We start from the raw sequence: 20,346 nt of genomic DNA on the forward strand, positions 1-20,346 counted from the left end.
TACTATTGGGGAACAATCCTTCATTAGCATAGATCATTTAGGGTATGTTTGGTGGGGTCTCGGAGCCAGTGTTCCAGCCCAAGCCCGAACATCTATGCCTCAATTAAACAGCTCCTTAGCCTAAGTCAGTTGGCACAGGCCAGTTGCAGGTTTTTAATTGCAGCGTAGACATACCTAAAATCTGTTTCCAATAAGCCTTTTGTGATAACTGTCTATTTCTAGAATTAGGCATCACTGTTTAAAAGGCATCCCCAGGATGTGAGATGAAAGTGTGGATCGGAAAAGAATCTTGTCAAGATGAGATATTTTTGAAATGTTTCAAATGGATCCATGAAATACCAATCTTTTTGTAAGGAAAACCTTTATACTTGAACAGGAATGCGAAGGTTGCAAGGCTTGCTTGGGAACTTAAAGCTGTATACTGTTTTAAGCCACAGTCATGCAAATTAGATTCACACAAGCAGTTCTTTCCGCTTGTGTGGAATCCCTGGTAAAGTTGTGGGTTCTGAATTGGCACAGGGGCTCATCCATGCACATTCAGTATGCAGAATCAGAGCCTAAATCTTTATATCTTTCACTGGAAAAACTGCCTTATTATGAAGGTACAAAAAGTGAATTTCACTCCAAATGACTGAGATGTGGTAGCTCCTGAATTATACTAATTATTGAATAGTTATTGAGCAAAAACCCAATCATTCGCATAGAAGTTTAATACTCCTATAATTGTGCCTCAATAGTTTTCTTTGACACTCTGATCACTCTGAAATTAAAGATAGTTTGTTTGTTTTTTGGAAGCATAAATTAGAATTGGTGCCAGTGAGCTCAGTAGAGCACGGGAAAATATTGAATGCCCTTCTGAAGTATAATATTTCAGAGGCCATTGGATCTGTATGGCTATGCATGTTTATCAGGAGAGACAACTATATTCAAAACCATCTAGTTCTGTCTAGTTCTTCTGTTGTATAGAACTACACCTCTACCCCGATATAACGCTGTTCTTGGGAGCCAAAAAATCTTACCGCATTATAGGTGAAACCGTGTTATATCGAACTTGCTTTGATCCGCCGGAGTGCGCAGCCCTCCCCCTCCCCCCCCCCGGAGTGCTGCTTTACCGCATTATATTCGAATTCATGTTATATCTGGTTGCGTTATATCGGGGTAGAGGTGTATTCCTAATCACAGAAGGTCAATTTTTCTCCATCATTCTCTCAAACGGTTTCAAAACTATTTCTCTTTCAGTTGAATAGAACTATTGAATAAGACTAGAGGGGGTTTTTTTTGTTTGTTTTTCTCTTCAGAATTTACTCTTTATATTTCAGTAAGCAGGGGTGGGTGGAGGAATCTCAGCTCATATCTTTGCATTTCTCCTGTATACTTGCTCTGTAGAATGAAAAATGTCAAGATTCATGACTAAGACTCAGGCAGCCTCTGTGCCAGGTGCACCGGCAGTCTCAGGCCACCGTGCCCCCCTCTCCCCCTACTGGCCCTGCCAACCTCCCACCCCTCCCAGCACCCAGCGGGGGTCCCAGGCAGCGCGCTGCTGCCCTGATGCGCGCGCGCACACACACACACACACACACACACACACACACACACACACACACACACACACACACACACACAAATCCGGGCTGCCCTCCCCCAGCACCCGCAAGGCCCCTGGGCAGCTCCCACCCCAAGTTTTTATTCACTAGTATTTTTAGTAAAAGTCATGGACGGGTGACCTGTCCATGACTTTTACTAAAAATACCCGTGACTAAAACGTAGCCTTGTTCGTGACCATTCAAAGTGGTTTAGTGGCCCCAACTTTACTGTAAACAGATTAACGCTGTTATGGATAAATGTGGCTGGATGAGTTCATCTGTAACCTTTTAATTTTGTCATGGCCTGGAAGAGAGGGGTTACATTCCCAGTAAGTCTTTTAGTAAAAAAAAAAAACTCACAAATTTGATCTACTCTAGAAATGGGTCAAAACTAGAACATGTCCTGACTGGATTTTGTGGTGTTCAGATAAATGCACCTAAACCCAAATACCCACTAGTTTTAAATCTTGGTTTTTAAGAAGTACAAAAGTTGACTAAGCCTTGGTTTAAATGATCTGCACTTATTCAGTACCTTTCATCCCAGAATCTCAAAGTATCTTCAAAGGTGAGTAAATGTTACTCTGTACACTTAGCAAAAGAAGAAACCATAAGTAAGAGGTTAATGGACTTGCCCAAAGTGATACTGCAGAAGATCAGTAGCAGAATGGGAATACAAGCAAGGTCTTATGATATCCACATGCTAATCTAATCACACATGGTGGCTTCACAGACAGAATCCACATCTGAATCCTGCCTATCTGTAACTCTATTACTTTTTTGTTTCTAGATGACCCACCTCAAGTGTTGTGGAGTGCAGAGCAGCGCAGAAGGCTGTTGGACCCTCTGCCAGATTCATTGAGTAATTCTCCAGGTTTTTGTTCAGAGAATGGGCCCATGCCCGTGATGGAGCTGGAAAAAGAAATAGAGCTGGGTAAGCAGTAAGAGACCCTAGTGTGCTGGCATTCTATTCAAACTGGCTTAGGTTTTTCCCTTCAGAATGGATTCCAAACTGTACATTTTGAAAAATAACTTGGGAGTTAGATATTGCAGTTAATGTGGTAGCATGTTGCCTCTAGAGATCTTAATTTGGACATGCCATGGATCCAAAGGGCAAGCTTGCCTCTGTCCTTTGTGCAGTCTCTCTGGAAGTGTACCCTGTTAGCACTAGCCCCTACACCCCCACTTTTTTGCGAGAGAGAGACCCACAGCTCAGCTTCAGCACCTCTTTCTCACCGTTGCTCCTCCAGCAGGTCTAAATGAGTTTAGACTCCTATCAGAGACTTATCCCTGTTCATAGAATATCAGGGTTGGAAGAGACCTCAGGAGGTCATGTAGTCCAACCCCCTGCTCAAAGCAGGACCAATCCCCAACTAAATCATCCCAGCCAGGGCTTCGTCAAGCCTGACCTTAAAAACCTCCAAGGATGGAGATTCCACCACCTCCCTAGGTAACCCATTCCAGTGCTTCACCACCCTCCTAGTGAAAAAGTTTTTCCTAATATCCAACCTAAACCTCCCCCACTGCAACTTGAGACCATTACTTCTTGTTCTGTCATCTGGTACCACTGAGAACCGTCTAGATCAGGGTCGGCAACCTTTCAGAAGTGGTGTGCCAAGTCTTCGTTTATTCGTGGTAATTTAAGGTTTTGTGTGCAGTAATACATTTTACATTTACAGGGGCCGGCAGATGGAACCTCCGACTGGCAGTGGGCTGAGCAGGGCCGGCAGCCGGGACCCCAGGCCGGCAGCGGTGTGAGCCGCTCAGCCCACTGCCGGTCTGGGGTTCCGGCCGCTGGCCCCTGCCAGCCTGGTTCCCGGCCGCCGGCCTGGCTCAGCTTGCTGCCGGCCTGGGATTCCGTCCATCCAGGCCGGCAGCGGGCTGAGCGGGGCCAATGGCTGGGACCCCAGGCTGGCAGCAGCGTGCCACACTAAATCAGCTCGCCTGCCGCCTTTGGCACGCATGCCATAGGTTGCCGACCACTGGTCTAGATCCATCCTCTTTGGAACCCCCTTTCAGGTAGTTGAAAGCAGCTATCAAATCCCCCTTCATTCTTCTCTTCTGCAGATTAAACAAGCCCAATTCCCTCAGCCTCTCCTCATAAGTCATGTGCTCCAGCCCCCTAATAATTTCTGTTGCCCTCTGCTGGACTCTTTTTCCAATTTTTCCACATCCTTCTTGTAGTGTGGGGCCCAAAACTGGACATAGTACTCCAGATGAGGCCTCACCAATGCCGAATTGAGGGGAATGATCACGTCCCTCAATCTGCTGGCAATGCCCCTACTTATACAGCCCAAAATGCCGTTTGCCTTCTTGGCAACAAGGGCACACTGTTGACTCATATCCAGCTTCTCGTCCACTGTAATCCCTAGGTCCTTTTCTGCAGAACTGCTGCCTAGCCATTCAGTCCCTAGTCTGTAGCCGTGCATGGGATTCTTCCATCCTAAGTGCAGGACTCTGCACTTGTCCTTGTTGAACCTCATCAGGTTTCTTTTGGCCCAATCCTCTAATTTGTCTAGGTCCCTCTGTATCCTATCCCTACCCTCCAGCGTATCGACCACTCCTCCCAGTTTAGTGTCATCTGCAAACTTGCTGAGGACGCAGTCCACGCCATCTTCCAGATCATTAATGAAGATATTGAACAAAACCGGCCCCAGGACCTATCCTTGGGACACTCCACTTGATACCAGCTGCCAACTAGACATGGAGCCATTGATCACTACCCGTTGAGCCCAATGAACCAGCCAGCTTTCTATCCACCTTATATGCAACCAGCAGATATTTTCAGCAATGCAGGGCACTTCTCAAAATAAGCCTGTATTTATTAGTCAACTGCAATACAGTATTTAGGGTCCTTAGTTTAGAATGAAAAAGCAAAACGTATGTGCATGTCTTTGCTGGCAGTCCAAACCGCCTTTCTTGCCCAAGCATCTAGGATTCAAATCTTTCCCACTTCACTGGGTAGCAGAATCCTGAATACAATTTAGACACCCCAGATCATCATAATTAGAGCTTGAAACAGTGTCTTCAAATATTCTTCCTCCTTTGGTTAATGTCCTGTCATTGGTCTTCCATTGTAACTCCCATTCATATGTTCACAATTCTTTCACACCAACCCAGATATGCCTACATGGCCAACACCAGTCTCTGGCCAATGTCTTCAGTCCTAGTAGGTCAAAACTCAAAAGTGAGTGGGGGGAAAAATGTATATTTTTCATAAAGATAATACAGAAATTTGCCACATTTTCCATACATGTACTTCCTGTGATCTCTTCTAAACTTAAACTTTCACAATAGGGAATGAGATTTACTGCATCAAACGGGAATACTGGACCAATGAAGACTACAAGATGTTCTTTGGTGTTCTGTCCAGCTTTGCCGAGCTGGATGCAAAGGGGTTTGCAATAAAGGTAGGACCTGTCACCATATGCACACCTGAACCATAAAGAGTTAAAACTATCAGCTCAGCAGGGTAAAATCTGGTCATGGCAGCTGAATGAATTTGGAGTATAGAATTATTTAACATCTTGCACCTTGCTCTTGAAATAGAATAGCAGTTCTGGCCCTGTGTAGTCTGACTTCTCAGTGAAATGAGAAGAGCTTCCTGAGCTGTATGTGAGGATGAGCATTTAGGTTTACTCCAACAGTAACTCATATCTTTTTTTTTTAATGTATCTTTTTATAGGTGTTTTCGCAGCCCGTGCCTTGGGATTTCTATATCACACTCCAGTTGCAAGAGCGTCTGAGTACTGACTTTGACCAAAGCTTCAGTGAGAACTGCAGCTGTTTCTTATACCTGGATGGCAGTGCTATTCTGCATAGGGAGATAAATCGCTTTACCCTCTGGGTCAGTGCAAACAATCTATGTATGATATAGGAAGACTTGAACTGTAGCATAGATACTAGCACAGGGATCGGCAACCTTTGGCACACGGCTCGCCAGGGTAAGGCGCGGGCCAAGGGATGTGCTGGCCGCCACTTCCCGCAGTCCCCATTGGCCTGGAGTGGCGAACTGCGGCCAGTGGGAGCCATGATCGGCCGAACCTGCGGACGTGGCAGGTAAACAAACTGGCCCGGCTGGCCAGGGGGCTTATCCTGGCAGGCCACGTGCCAAAGGTTGCCAATCCCTGTACTAGCAGTTATAAATGTTGGTTCTTGCTGGATGTGACCTGGAATGTTAGATTAAACATAGGGCCCTATCTAAACACAATTTTGAAGTATGTTAGCAAGAAGCATGTTTGCTATAAAGGTTCTTAATTTATAAAGATGGTATCTAAGCAGCGTTCTCACTCCTGGGTTTTGTGCTTCCCAGTATGAGACAAGGAGTTCCCCAACTTCAAAGGGCTTGTCTACATAGGGACACTCAGGAAAGTAAAGGCCAGGTCAACTGAAGGTGTGAAGCTAATGTGCATAAATTGAAGTGTGTGTTAAACCCTCATGTGGATGCTCTCATTCAGAAGTAAAGTGGCCAGGGGGGTTTGCTGTAGCTTAACCCTGCAAAGGCCACTTTGCTCCTGAATGAAAGCACCTACACAAAGGTTTATCACATATTAATTTATGCACATTAACTTCACAACTTTTAGTTGACCTTGCCTTAACTTTCCTGAATGTCCCTGTGTAGATGTGGCCTAAAACTTTTTGGTCCCTAGAGGCATCAGGCATGAATCACACCACCCCATCCCCCAGAACTAGTGTTCATGTGTCATCCAGGTCTTAACTGCAGCCCCGAGAAAACTCTAATCTAGATTTCCAGTCTGCTCTGGCCACAGGGGAATAGTATTAGCATCTTGCCAGAAGGACTCGTGTTTAAATACGGTTTTGACTACACAGTTTGAACTTTAGCATATACAGGGCTTAAAAAATAAAAGCCAACTTCAGCCTTCAATTAAACTTTTTTTCCACCCAGATTTTTCAGCTATTTATCAGCAGGGTCTGCTAAGAACTTGCAGTCACTTGAATTCTGCTGGGTTTGTTGGCTGGGTGGAAAACTGATCATGTAGGTGTCTGAACAAGGAGGGCTGAATTGGAGAAGCTTCTTGGCTTCTCCTTAGAGCTGTCTAGAAAAAGTGAAAGCTTGTATCGTAGGATTGTTCCTGTCTGCTGCTCTATCTCTTGGCAGAAGAATGGTTCCACATTGGTTTATATTTGTTCTCTCTGTCTTCAGGATATCATCCAGTGCTGTAAAGCCATCCCTGAGGAAGTGATTATGCTGGTTGTTTACAATATCCTGGATGTGGTGCAGAAGCTACACAAAGCGGAGATTGTCCATGGAAACTTGTGTCCAGAGGCTCTCTTCCTGGGAGACAGGTTGGTAGCCTCTTTTCAGAGACCTGGAAAAATGCATTCTATTCAAGCTCTGTCCTGAGCCTTGTGCAGGTTAATAGTGATATGGTTCACTATTTCAGGAGTAAGAGGGCAGCAGGCTAGGAAAGTTGATGTGGAAATCTATAAACGGCATATATGAAGGAAAGGGGGGTGGGGGGGGTATTCCTGAAGAAAATACTCCATTATATAGTTACTATTTTAAAATTGGCAAGTTCACATACAAATGTATTGGAACGCTACAGCAAATCAAATATGTGGACGTAAAGTAACTTGTCATTTGAGATTAAATATCTGAAAAGAAATTTAGGAGGCTGAGGTTTAAAAAAACGGTAATCTTCTAGTCTGGAAGTAGATTAGTCAGTTCCCCTTTGCAACCAGCTTCTAAAGCCTGGCCTACACCTAAAATTAAATTAACCTAGCTACATCGCTCAGTGATGTGCAAAATTTTGCACCTAGGGAATGTAGTTAGGTTGACCTAACCGCCATGTAGATGCAGCTAGGTCAGTGGAAGAATTCTTCCGTTGACCTGGCTACCCGCCTCTGGGACAGGTGGATTTACCTGTGTCAGTGGAAAAACCCCTTCCATTGACATAGGAAGTATCTACACTACAATGCTACAGTGGCAGAGGTGTAAACTGTGCCACTGTAGTATGTAGACATGGCCTAACTTGATTCAGAGGACATCATCAGTTTTCCTCCTCAGGTTCTTGATGAAGGAAGCCTCTCTTTCCAAATGTTTAGCTCCTTCATGTTGTTGCTGAGGTTGCTTTCTTGCACATTGCTCAGCTCATCCCCCTCATTGGCCTGGCGGTCTAGATCCCACATGAAACTCAAAAGCAGGGAGCTAAGGAGCAACATCTGTACTTTTATAATGACTCATACAAGCTACTTCAGTCCTTGTCCCTTTCTCTCCTCCCCAGCTTCTTTAGGATTGTGTCCTTGCCTACACACAAGTTCACCTGTGAACTGAGTAGCCTTGTGTTTTGTGGTGGAACTTTTTTTGCAGATAATGATCTCTGCATTAGCATGAATCCTGAATAGTAACTCTGGAGCTACACTAATATAACAAAGTAACTCCATTGACTTCAGTGGAGTTATTCTGGATGTAAACTGGTATAATGGAGATCAGACTCTGGCTCAATGACTAATAATGGGACCCAATAAAAACATGTCTGTATTTACCCCATACATGCAACTTTTTTTTTTTTTTTTAAACCTCCTTAGTGGCAAAACAGATTAGGTCAAAAACAAAAAACCCCACTATTGGCAAGTCTCATGGACTTTAATGTCAGAAGGGACTATATGATCACCTAATCTGAGTTCCTGCACACGGAACATCACCCACCCACTCTTGTAATAGACCCCTAACCTCTGACTGAGTTATTGAAATCCTCAAATCATGATTTAAAGACTTCAAGTTAGAGAGAGTCCACTATTTACACTAGTTTAAACATGCAAGTGACCCATGCTGCAGAGGAAGGCAAACAAAACGCAGGGTCTCTGTCTATCTGATCTGGGGGGAAATTCTTTCCCAACACCAAGTATGGCAATCAGTTGGACCCTGAGCATGTGTACCATCTTGCCCTGGTCAGAAGCCTGACCAGTGTAAGTTTATTATCCAGTCCGTCCCTCTCTCAATGTGGAGAGGACAATGCACCACCCCCTGTTACTGAGCAGATTTCCCTTTGCACCACGCTATTTTAGTTAAATATAAAACAGATGTTGTTAACTACAGAAAAGATAGATTTTAAGTGATTATAAGTAATAAGTGTATAGATCAAAGTAGATTACCTAAGAAATAAAACAAAATCGCAATCTGAGTTCTATAAACTAGACAGGAATTGAATCAAGCGGAGTCTGACCCTGATGGTACAAACAGTTCACCAATCTTCCGTATGCAGGCTGGGATTCCTCCTTTCCAGCCTGGGACCACCTCCCCAGTCAAAGTCTTTATCCTCTAGCCATGTTTCCAGGTGTTCAGTTGTGGGGAAAGTGAAGCCGAGTGATGTCACTTCCCCCTTTATAGCTTCTGCCATGTGGCAGGAATTTCATTGTCCCAAACAAAGCCCCCAGCACAGTTAGTAGAAAAGTACAGGCACAAGATGGGGTTCAGAGTCACATGAGCTGGTCACATGTGCTTGCATGCTTTGAGTCATAGCAGGGGCCATTACTAAGACTATGAGTCTGTCATGGAAGTCATGGATTCCGTGACTTTCCGGGACCTCTGTGACTTCTGCAACAGCCAGTGCAGCTGGCCCGGGGGCCGCTTGAGCAGCTCGGGCAGCCCCCTGGCCAGCCGCACCGACTGCTGCTGAGGCAGTATTGGGCCACTTTGCACCTCCCCTCCAGCAGCAGCAGGAGTTTGGGTGTGGGAGGGGGCTCAGGGCTGAGGCAGAGGGTTGGGGTGCAGGAGGGGGTGAGGACTCTGGGCAGCACTTTTCTCAGGGGAGGGTGGGGGGGCTTCCTGGAAGCAGCAACATGTCCCTCCCTTGGCTCCTAGGTAGAGGCGTGGCCAGACAGTTGTGCATACTGCATCCGCCTGCAGTCACGGCCCCCACAGCTCCCACTGGCTGTGGTTCCTGGCCAATGGGAGCGGATGCTCAAGGATGGGGGCAGCGCGTGGAGCCCCCCGGCCACGCCTCAGAGTCCGTCTAGGTAGGGGCTGCTGGGACATGCCAGCTGCTTCCGGGAGCCATGCAGAGCTGGGTAGGGAGCCTGCCAGCCCCTCTCCCCTCCCAGCAGCAGCTCGGGTCCTGGGCCGCCCCCCGCAGTATCCCCAGGCCACCCCCTGCCCCAGAGCACCCAGGGTACCCCTGGGCCACCCTCTGGCCCAAAGCACTCAAGTTTTAGTCAAGGGTATATAGTACAAGTCATGGACAGGTCACGGGTCATGAATTTTTGTTTACTGCCCGTGATCTGTCCATGACTTTTGCTAAAAAAAATACCCATGACTGAAACGTAGCCTTAGCCATTATCAATATTCTGGCTAGAACGTCCACAGGAAAGTCCATCAGGTGGGGATAAGCTGCTTCCATGGCCCATTGTGTTAATTGATGGGCCATCAACTTGATAAGTCCATTTACAATATGCTGGCTAGACTGGATGTAAACTACCTTGTGGGAGTTACCACAGGAGCAAACACGTTTGAAATACAGGTACCTAATCAATATTCATAACTTCAGATACAAAAATGATACATGCATACAAATAGGATAATCCTATTCAGCAAACCATAACTTTTCCATTGACACCTCCATGACATATTTTATACAAGATTTGTTGCAATTTATATAACAGTGATGAATCTGGGGGTGCCAGGGTATTACTATGGAGTACAGAGTGTCACACCCTCCCCATCTAGTGTCTCATCACCAGCCATTGGAAATATTTGCCGCTAGCAGTCACAGATCATCTACATGCCATTGTAGGCAGTCTCATCATACCATCCCCTCCATAAACTTACCAAGTCGAGTCTTGAAGCCAGTTAGGTTTTTTGCCCCTACTGCTCCCTTTGGAAGGATTTTCCAGAACTTCACTCCTCTGACAGTTAGAAACCTTTACCTAATTTCAAGCCTAAACTTATTGATGGCCAACTTATATCCATTTGTTCTTGTGTCCACATTGGCGCTTAACATAAATAATCTTTCTCTCTCTCTCTCGTATTTATCCCTCTGATATATTTATACAGAGCAATCATATCTTCGCTCAGTCTTCTTTTGGTTAGGCTAAAGAAGCTCTGAGTCTCCTCTGATAAGGTAGGGTTTCCATTCCCCTGCTCACCCTTCTCTGCACCTGTTCCAGTTTGAATTCATATGTTTTAAACATGGGAGACCAGAACTGCACACAGTATTCCAGATGAGGTCCCACCAGTGCCTTGTATAATGTTACTAACACTTCCTTGTTTCTACTGGAAATACCTCGCCTGATGCATCCTAGGACTGCATTAGCCTTTTTCACAGCCACATCACACTGGTGGTTCAGTCATCCTGTGATAAATCAATATACCCAGGTCTTTCTCCTCTGTCACTTCCAACTGATAAGTCACTAGGATAAGTGGATGAGCTCATAATTATTAGTCATGTTTATTAATAGTAACATTGCTATAGGCCAATGTGGCAAAACCACAGTATATTACAATAAACTTAAAACTAAATCCAAAATTTTAAAATACACAAATACAAATTAAAAAAACCAAATCAATTAAACCATATAATCACGGTCTCTTGCCTTTTCCTTATTTTAGTGGCTAGCCATGCAAATAGGGCAATCGCTCAGGTCACAAATATGCTATCAGTTCCTAATAAATATTTTATTTTCTGAGAGGTCGTAGGAAAAAGAAATCCCAGGACAAAAACACGGAAAGTCATTTTGACGTTTAAGTGGCAATTGCAATTACAATATAACAATGGGGTAGGTCTTCCACCTTCCCCAAGCCATAGGGAAAGAGGGGGTTACAATTCTCAATGCCAGTAATATCAGCCCTCTAAGTGAGCTGTCTGTGTAGATTGAAATCAGAGCTGTAAAAGCCTTCCTTAACTTGTTATTGGACAAACTTTCTAAATATCTGGTGTACCCATGAGCCTTTTTAACAAGGGGAAACCAAATTGACATACCTATAGTTGGAACAACTGCTGTGTCTAGCTACTTATTAATGTCCTCTAATCTCAATTTGATTAGGGATTTAAATCTAATCATTTCCAATTCTGAGAAGCCTAGAGAGAATACATGGAATTTTAACCAATGAAACTTACATGAAAAAGCCCTTCTGAGCTGTTCCTCTAAGCATAGCCTTGGCAAACATTGGCATACTATAAATACAAAGTCAAAAATTGATACTACGGTATTGCACTTCGGACAGAATAGAATTCATGCAGGTCTCAGCTCTAAGAGCAGCAGCTGGAATGTTATTTGAGAGAACCAAGAAATCTTCCAAAGAAATTTTGTTTTGAATCACTTCCATTCCTGTGGGATCATTCCATTTCCATATTTCCACACCATATAGAATTTGAGCGCATACCTTAGCCTCAAACATTCTAAGGGCTGGTGCAATTAAGTTACATTTTACCTGGCTCATGAAAGCAACACAGCTTGCATTGATTTGAAGCCTTCTCTTTTGCTACCTGAATATGTTTATCTCACAACTTGTTTTAAGAGAACCAGATACCCAGGTAGAGGAAAGAACTAACTTGTTCAATATATTGCTCATAAATCCTGAATTTGTGCAACCTCAGTCTTTGACTAAAAATAGTTAAATTACTCCAAAACTAAATAACTATCGAAAGGCCCTCCTGTTGTCACTATAAACCAAACATATTTAATAAGCACTTCAATCCCACTGATGTTTGTGATATTAGAACCATATTGTCTGCATATAAGACACAGAGTAATCCATGACATTAGAGGGAAAATACTGATCCCCCTTTTAATGCTAAAACAACATCATTAATATTAAAGTTAAAAAGAAAAGGCACTCATAATTATGAAGTAGGCCCACAATGTACAAGTATTGAAAGAGAATGACTGGGGATCTTGACCTGGATTCTGTTCCTGGCACTGCTACATATTGTTACCTTGGGTATGTCACTTAATCTGTCACCTCTCTGTCTGTGTCTCTCTCTCTAACTGTAAATCAGAGGATATATCTAATGGATATACCCCATCCATGTTTGAATTGTTTTGAGATCCTTGGCGAGAATGAGATAAAGAAGTTCAAAGCATTATATTAAATTTTCCTCCTCACAGCACTTATTTCAGACCCCCTAGCTGTGATACATATATCAAGATAGGATTATCTCTGTAAAGCAACTTTCCCCGTAGCAAATCTTGGAGATGCCAATATAATCACTTAACCCATATGATATGAGGGTTAAGCCTTTTTTTTAGCAGCCATTCCTAAACTGACCATTAGAGGGAGCCATTGGCATGGCTAAGATTCTTACCTGCAGCACAAGATAATAAAAGGAAATTTTACTGCTCCTTTGTCTTTTATGTTTCCTTGGAATTCTTTCCTTAGGATCTGTGATCCATTTGCTAATAATGAGATTACCAGTGCTTTGAAGATAGTGGACTTCTCTTACAGCCTGGATGTGAGGTTGCAGCCTAAAGTGAGTTTACTCAACAGCTTCCCAATAGCTCAGACCCAGTATGGACAACAGATCCTAGCCAAGTGCTCTCTTCCTTATCAGGTAAGTACATATTAACCCAGGGTAATTGCTATGAATGCCCCTTGACAAGTGTCTTCCTTATCTGAAGAAACGAGATGGAGACTGAGAGCTAATATTCTAAGCTGAATATCGTTGGACATGTGGCCTGTTTTTATAGATCTTATCTAATTAAGCAACATCTTTCACAACAGCCATAACTCTTCAACAAAAACCCTTCAGCTGGACCCTGTGTATTCTACATTAGCTGAAGAAACTGGCATTGTTAATCTGGGGCAGTTGTGTACCTACATTCATCTGACAGCTAGAGTTCATTATAAATGGCTAGACTGTGTCTCAATCTGAAATGCCAAACAAGGATTTTTCTTCCTGTAGTAGTTCGCTTTGCTTTTGCTTAGCTTAATTTAGCTAGCTGGAAAATCCTCACAATCACCACAATACAGGGTTATTGGATACAGAAGGTGTTGTAGGACATCTCTAGTGGCACTATTACTATTAAAAATGCTTTTGTGCTGTATTGAATGGATGTGGAGGAATGGCGAAATGGCTGCAGAGATTAGCAGAAGCAGTTTTCTAATATTGATTGTTGTGGTTTCAGGTAGACTTGGTTGGTATTGCAGAAATAGTGCATTTGATGCTGTTTGGGGAGCACCTCCAGGTTTATCAAGAAGATTCCCTCTGGAAAATCAGCCAGAATTTCTCCAAGTAAGTGTTTCATCAGGAATCTCTGGGTAGGTAAAGGCAGCTTTAGCTTTCTCCCTCACCTCTGTGTTGCAGCTTTTGTCAAAGCTGGAGCATAAATTCAATGCTACTAGTTGGTAACAGTAGTGCTACATTATATTGAGGATTCGGTTTTGAATCTTTTGCTTGTTGTAATAGAATTAGATGGAGTCATTGATGCTTTCTTGGACTCCCTTACACCTATTTACACCCACTTACAGTTTAGACTCCCTCACACATTAGTAACTTATTCACCAAGGAGCTGAAAGAGTGTGTAAATTAGAGCATGGCCTAATTTGTTACATTATTTTATAACCCTTTTCTGTGCTTTTAATATGAGGTACACCATCTTAGACTCCCTCTGAGTCAGCAGGCAAATTTGGAGCTGGGGGGAGAGATTACACATTAATAAGTGGGCATGATTCTGTGTTGTAATCATTTTGTTGTTCAGCTTTTCACACTGTGCTGTGTGATATGCTGTAGCGTGGGCAGGATGAAAGAGACTGATTCAGGGGTCCTGTTGGGGCGGGAAATAATATGATGCAATTTAAAGATTGCATCATGCATACACACAAAGGCAGATTTAAGGTTGCATGGGCAGCTGCCATTTGCACACTTACCTGTTAACTTCCAGGCAGCAATAACCTGCTTTCCTCCTCACCTCCTGTAGTCAAGTGCCTTGGGAAAGGGGCAGCTTATGCTAAGGCCTTCGATTCTTCAGGAGAGTTTCCAACTTGCTGAGCCAGCCATTCAGTCTTACGGGCATTGGAGCTGGTCCCATGCTGTCACTTCCAGTCTTCTGCATCAGCTATGGTTTCCTGCCTAGGTACTGTCTTTGAGTAGAGATTTCTCAACGTTTTGAACCAAAGTCTATAATGTTTTTCTTTAGTCTTCCACCTTATCCCTCCCCAATATGTTCTTCAGTGACTTGTCCTGCTCCTCCTACTTTGGGCCTGGTTACTGTTAGACACACACAGTTTGTTTCCCGGACTGCAGACTTCTAGTTTGTCACTCTTTGGCCTCCGACCTTTAGTGGAATCCTAATCCATCTGACCCTTCAAAGAATTAGATAAATTAGTCACCATTGAGGAGATAGAGATCCTCATGCACAGTGAGTCTTCTTTATTTGGACCTCCTCATGTGTGGGGTTTGAATTTAAACTTGACCCAAAGTTGTTGGGTTTTTTTCTCTGTTTCTGTAGAGCCGCCAGTAACAGTTCAGTTACCTTTTTCTCATCTCCCTGCTGCTTTAGAAATTGTTAATGAGAATTGGGCACAGGTGGGCAGAAGACTTAATGTCCCTACTGCCACTGCTTGTAACTAAGCAGCAGCAGAACAATATTTTCTTTAACTAAAGTGGATACTTAAATTATTGCCTGATGTCTAAGTCTAACTTTTCCCCTTAGATTCTACTATCTCCTCTGCAGATCTTGCTGATAAGCAGCTATCCACTCGCCATTCTTGACTTTTTCCACTAAAATGGATCCAGAAAGGATTTTTCTGCTATACCTTGATTGTGTCCTTTTCTGGGCATCTTCAAAGGGCACTCCAAAGATGACTAGAGGTAGCCATTCATACCAGTATGCCACAATTTTTGGTGAACTAAGAGTTTCCCCCTCCTAATAGCTCATTCTCCTGGGCATTATTTTAATGACTAGTTTGGAGAAGTCACTTCTGTGGACAGACAGCTATTCCTTCATTTGCCCACTTTCTCTGTTCTGAAAGTACATCTCTGCTCATTGCATCAGTTATCTCTTGGGCTTCTGCATATGTTTACACAACTATTGCTTAGATGCAGTATTGCCATGCTAATTCATATCTAGTCTACAGGTACTGCAGTACCTGTTCACAGATTGGGAGTTGCCTCTAGCCAACTAGATTCTGTTTGTGATGCTTCTTAGTGTACATTGAAAAATCTGTCCTTTTTTCTTTGAGTTGTACAGCAGAAAAATTATTTTTCTTTACTTTGTATATAGTGATTTGTCAATATATTGATACATTTCACACACTTTTGGTTTCATATATATTGTTAGTGTGTTCACATTGTACCTCCTAAGCTATTTAATCTTCTGAGTGGCAATTTATTGCACCAGTTTTCATAGGAGACTATTACTTGGAATTCTTGTTCTCTGAAGAGAGAGGCATACTGTGGACCTATGGGTGTCACTTACCCACCCACTGCTCCTTCAGTTGGAGATGAATTCACTACTTTGGGTGTTTTAGTTTCAGAAGGAACCCAAAGAGAGTTACTGAGTGAATCATTGATGCAAGTTGACTTTTTTGCTCTCTGCTGTCAGACATTCTGGCAGTTCAGGTCTTTGAGCTAATTAAATCTGACCTGCCAAGAGAGACTTGTGGACAAGTGATCTGTTGCATTTATGTATCTTCCAAGAACAAGAATTACAGTAATATTTTTATAAACCATACTAGTATAATTATATTTTTTAACATGAGGTATTACATCAGTAGCAGCAGCATACCTTCAGGAGTGCGGCTCATAGTGTGGGAGTGAGGAATCTGCAGTGAGTCTGGATATTAGGATCTGCCAAAGAAGACAGACTCAGCTTTTAGTGTGTCCTGCTCTGGCATACAGACAGCATACATCTTTCTCTGGTTATTTGGGCCATTCAACACATTCTATGGTTGCAGACTGCTGTTGACAACACCAGTTTCCCACTGCAGGGACCCTTTGCCCTCAGAAGGTATTGCACAGATGGAGAAACTTCCATTTAGTAAGTTTCAGCAGAGGGATATTGGTTAGTCTTCAGTATGGGCCCATGTGCCCATCCAAGCGTGGGTCAGGAGCATTGTGGTAGTGATACTTGTAATTCCTGTGAGGAGAGAGCTTATGCTAGTGCTTTTAGCAGTTACATGTGGCTTTTTGAGGAAGAAGGCATTATTCATTCTGTCCTGTCTACCAAAGGTGCCATAAGTGGTTTTAGAACCTACTTGAGAGGAATAATTAGAGCATTGCTTTTCTGGAAAAGTACTCTGGGATGTAGGGGAGTAGGAAGTAAAAGGGGAAAATGACTTTCTTATACGAAAGCTTGTGGTGAATGCTGGAACCGTGGCTCTGCAAGATCTCAGTTTAGTTCCCTTTTAAAAATTCACTGCAAGAGCTGTTTTGATTAAGAGAATTCTGGGCTGAATAAATGGGTGAGTGACTGGTGGTAAAAATGTTGAGTTGATGGAGCTACTTTCTCAAAGTACAGAGATGTTTGGAATTCCAGGACCACAGGCAGAATTTAGACTTGGAGAAAAAAAGGCGAGATTTAAACATAAAGTAGAAATCTCTGAAAACTTAGACAACTTGAATTCCTAACTTGCTGACTTGATTTGGTAACAAACGTATAGGAAAAGCTGGAATCTATTCTTTTGCTAGAGAAGGAGTTATAGCCTTGAAACCATTTCTTCTCCTGTCATCTTTAAGAATCCCTTGAGTTGACTATTAACATACTAAAATCTCCTGCTCTTATGTTAAGCACAGTTGGTGCTGTTTTTATTAAAAGCCTATTTCAATTGCATTTCTAGTTCTGGAGCTGATCTTTGGGGCCCATAAATCTCACAGAATTGTGTGTACCTTGTCCTCCCACCATGGCATTCTGGGAAACTGGAAATGTCCAGGCTGATATTGGTTGTCATGTAAACCTGTTAAATGGATCATTAGGGTTGAATGTTTGCCACTGTTTTTTTTTGTTTGTTTTTCTCTAAAGATCCCAAGTTATCTAATATCCTTAGCCCTACCTCCTGGGCTCAGTCTGCCTATAGATTTTTTTTTTTGGGGGGGGGGGAATTTGGGGGTGGATTTTTTGTTTTAGAAGACCCCATATCAATTCACAGTTGTGTGGTGTAGTGCTGTTCAGACTACTGCTGCTGATATGGCTGCTGTAAACTCTGTTCTAGCCAGCTGCTTGCAGCTGACCCGTCTCCTTTGAACAGCCAATGTAATTTCTAGCTTGAAGGAAAAAATGCCTCATGTGAGGTAGCATTATCTAGTGCAGTTCTTAACCGGGGCTCTGTACGTTCCGGGGGGTTCATTCCCACCCCCCTGGCCCTTCAGGGCTAAAGTTGGGAGCCTGGACACCCCCCACCCCCCCATGGGCCCTCTCTTTCACCCTTCCCTGCCCCCCCCCAACCCCCTGGACCTTTGAATTTTTATAGCACGTTGTGGGGGCCTCATGGGGAGGGGGGAGGGAGGCATATATTTCCTCACAAGACTAAGGAGCAAAGGATTCCTTTATTTGAATTACAGCTCTGACACTGATCCTTCTTGGCCTTAGTAAAGTCACTCAGCCTTTTGTTTTTAATATTTATTTTACATATGGGGAAATTACTCCACAAGGAACTTGTGACAGCTAGTGTTTCACAGACAACTGGCTGCATAGAATGCACACACATTGTTCTGGTAGATAGGCAGAATGGAGGCTTCTAGCAGCAGCCAAGCCACTAGCTTACTTTGACAGTTGTCCCTTGCAAAGCTCTCTTTTAAATGCTGGTAATCATACAGAGACCTAGCTGGGCTCTGCTGCTCCTATAACTGAGAGCTGGGGAATATTTTAAGGTTCTTCAATATCCACATCCAGCCTGTCTCCATGAAAGAGATCTGCCAAATTTGGTGATGCGTCAAGGAATTATCTTGCTAACCTTTCCCAAAATCCTCAGGCTAGCTTTATGTAAAATGGCAAATAGGTGTTCGATATGTTGGGGTAGGTGGTGGTGTAAGTGTTTCATTGGCATGCACAGAAATGCTAAGGTTGGCTCTGTCTAGTTCCTGCACGTAAGTCCATTTGTGAAGGGTAAAGGGCCTGCATATACAAGCTTGTCAGCACCCCTCACTTTTTCTTTACACATGCTCATCGGAGAGTGGAGCTGAATATTATTTTAGACTGCCGAGCCTCCACAGGGCTTGCAGAGCTGAATTGAAGCAGGAATCGTGATGGAGCGGTCATGCGGGTGGATGCTGTTCTCATTGAAAACTGTTTTGTGTGTTTTTAGGACTGTTGACAGTGATTTGTGGAATAAATTCTTTAGGAGGATTCTGAATGCAGATGGTAAGTCCACAGTGCCCATGCTGAGGGAACTAAGAGAGGAAATGAGTGGCATGTTTAACAGCTTTGTGCAAGAATGGTTTTGTGGCGCCTTAGCGAAATTGGGAGAAACTTTCAACGTGGAGAACTTCCTCTGATCCCATGTAGAAGGGCAACCAGCTGCCCCTTTTTATCCATCCCAAGGGGAATTTGCTGTTAATACTGAATATGCAATATATCTTCAGTGCTAAACATGGAAATTGGTTGCAACTGTTTCTTCAGTACTTTATATAGAACTTGTTAAATGTTTATTATGAGTTAATGTCTAGATGTCTCTTAAACCTGGTGCATTAACTAGATATGTACAGATGATGTTTTACCCATTTTCTTTACCAAACTGTTCTATGCCAACCAGCCTCATGTATGACTGCTAAATGTATGTTTTAATACCTAAAGCACATTCATGAGTTCCTCCACCTTTGTCCTGTCTTTTTGTTCTGTCCTGTACACCTGCTGTTAATCACTGTTTAAGTAATAAACCTATGTTTTTTTTGTAAGCAACTCTGTCTCGTGAAATTTTACTGCCAAATGGCCTTCAGAACATATTTGACTTGGTTTCTGGAGTCATAGGGCTGAGTCTGAGTGACATTTCTGACTAATTGGGGGATTGTTCATGGTTTTACTAGATGCAGATGGCTATCCTTTGGGTGGCTTTCACAACCACCCAGGGCTTTTTTTAACTTGAACTGATATCCCAGTTGGAAACACTCATGGATCATTGGAGTGGAAGAAATGCCTCACATACAGTAAACATCCCACTTACCAGGTTAAAATACAGAATTAATAAATTATTATAAAGCAGCCTTACTTTCTTCTCATCATGTTTGTAGAATCCCCAGCAAAATGAGGGCTACCATAATCTAAAAGTTAATATAGTTCATGGTTAGGTTTCCTTTTCAGATATTTTGCTCTTCCCTGGACATTGCAGATATTGCTTTGGCACTTGGCTCCATTGGGTCTGTCCCCCACCCCCACCCCCTTGCAAGTATGAGGCTTGCTCAGCCTCCAAGGCACCACTGGCAAAACTGGTGCTCTCTTGCTTTGAGCCTGCCCTATTGTTGATCTGTGGTGTCTTGGTGAGGCACCTATCCCAGCACGTTCTGTCTTTCACCACCAGTAGTTAAAAATGCTATGATGACTGCCTCAAACTCCTGTGGATTAGAAGTGCTTAGGACCCATTTGATTGCCACTGAGGCCAAGGTCTCAGTAGTGTTTTGACCTTGAGTGGATCAGATAGCGGAAAATGGCTAATGTTCAAATCAAAGATTCAGGACTCTGAATTGGAGGTGGATCAGTCTGGCCACACTCAGCAAGAACAATTTTTTCCCACCTAAATACTTCAATAGTATGTGTAAACTGATGACTAATGCCATTGGCCTCCAACTAGAGTTGCAAAGTTGACTCATAACCCCAGGAAAATAGCATGCAATGTAAATCTGACACAGCCATTCCCTGTCATTCCTCGTTCTGTCCC

At 43.3% G+C, this 20,346-nt stretch overlaps 1 protein-coding gene across 1 annotated transcript in view; it reads left to right on the plus strand.

The window, feature by feature from the left end:
* Nucleotides 1–18,970, plus strand: part of BUB1B (BUB1 mitotic checkpoint serine/threonine kinase B) — a 40,442-nt gene extending 21,472 nt beyond the window's left edge. Inside the window, 7 exon segments of the mRNA XM_065403723.1 lie at nt 2,371–2,514; nt 4,878–4,990; nt 5,266–5,427; nt 6,745–6,887; nt 12,919–13,090; nt 13,665–13,771; nt 18,781–18,970. Of these exon segments, the coding sequence (XP_065259795.1) occupies nt 2,371–2,514; nt 4,878–4,990; nt 5,266–5,427; nt 6,745–6,887; nt 12,919–13,090; nt 13,665–13,771; nt 18,781–18,970 (1,031 nt within the window).
* Nucleotides 18,971–20,346: the final 1,376 nt, after the last annotated feature.

The sequence above is a fragment of the Emys orbicularis genome, chromosome 4 (assembly GCF_028017835.1).
Source record: "Emys orbicularis isolate rEmyOrb1 chromosome 4, rEmyOrb1.hap1, whole genome shotgun sequence".
NCBI classification, from domain to species: Eukaryota; Metazoa; Chordata; order Testudines; family Emydidae; genus Emys; species Emys orbicularis.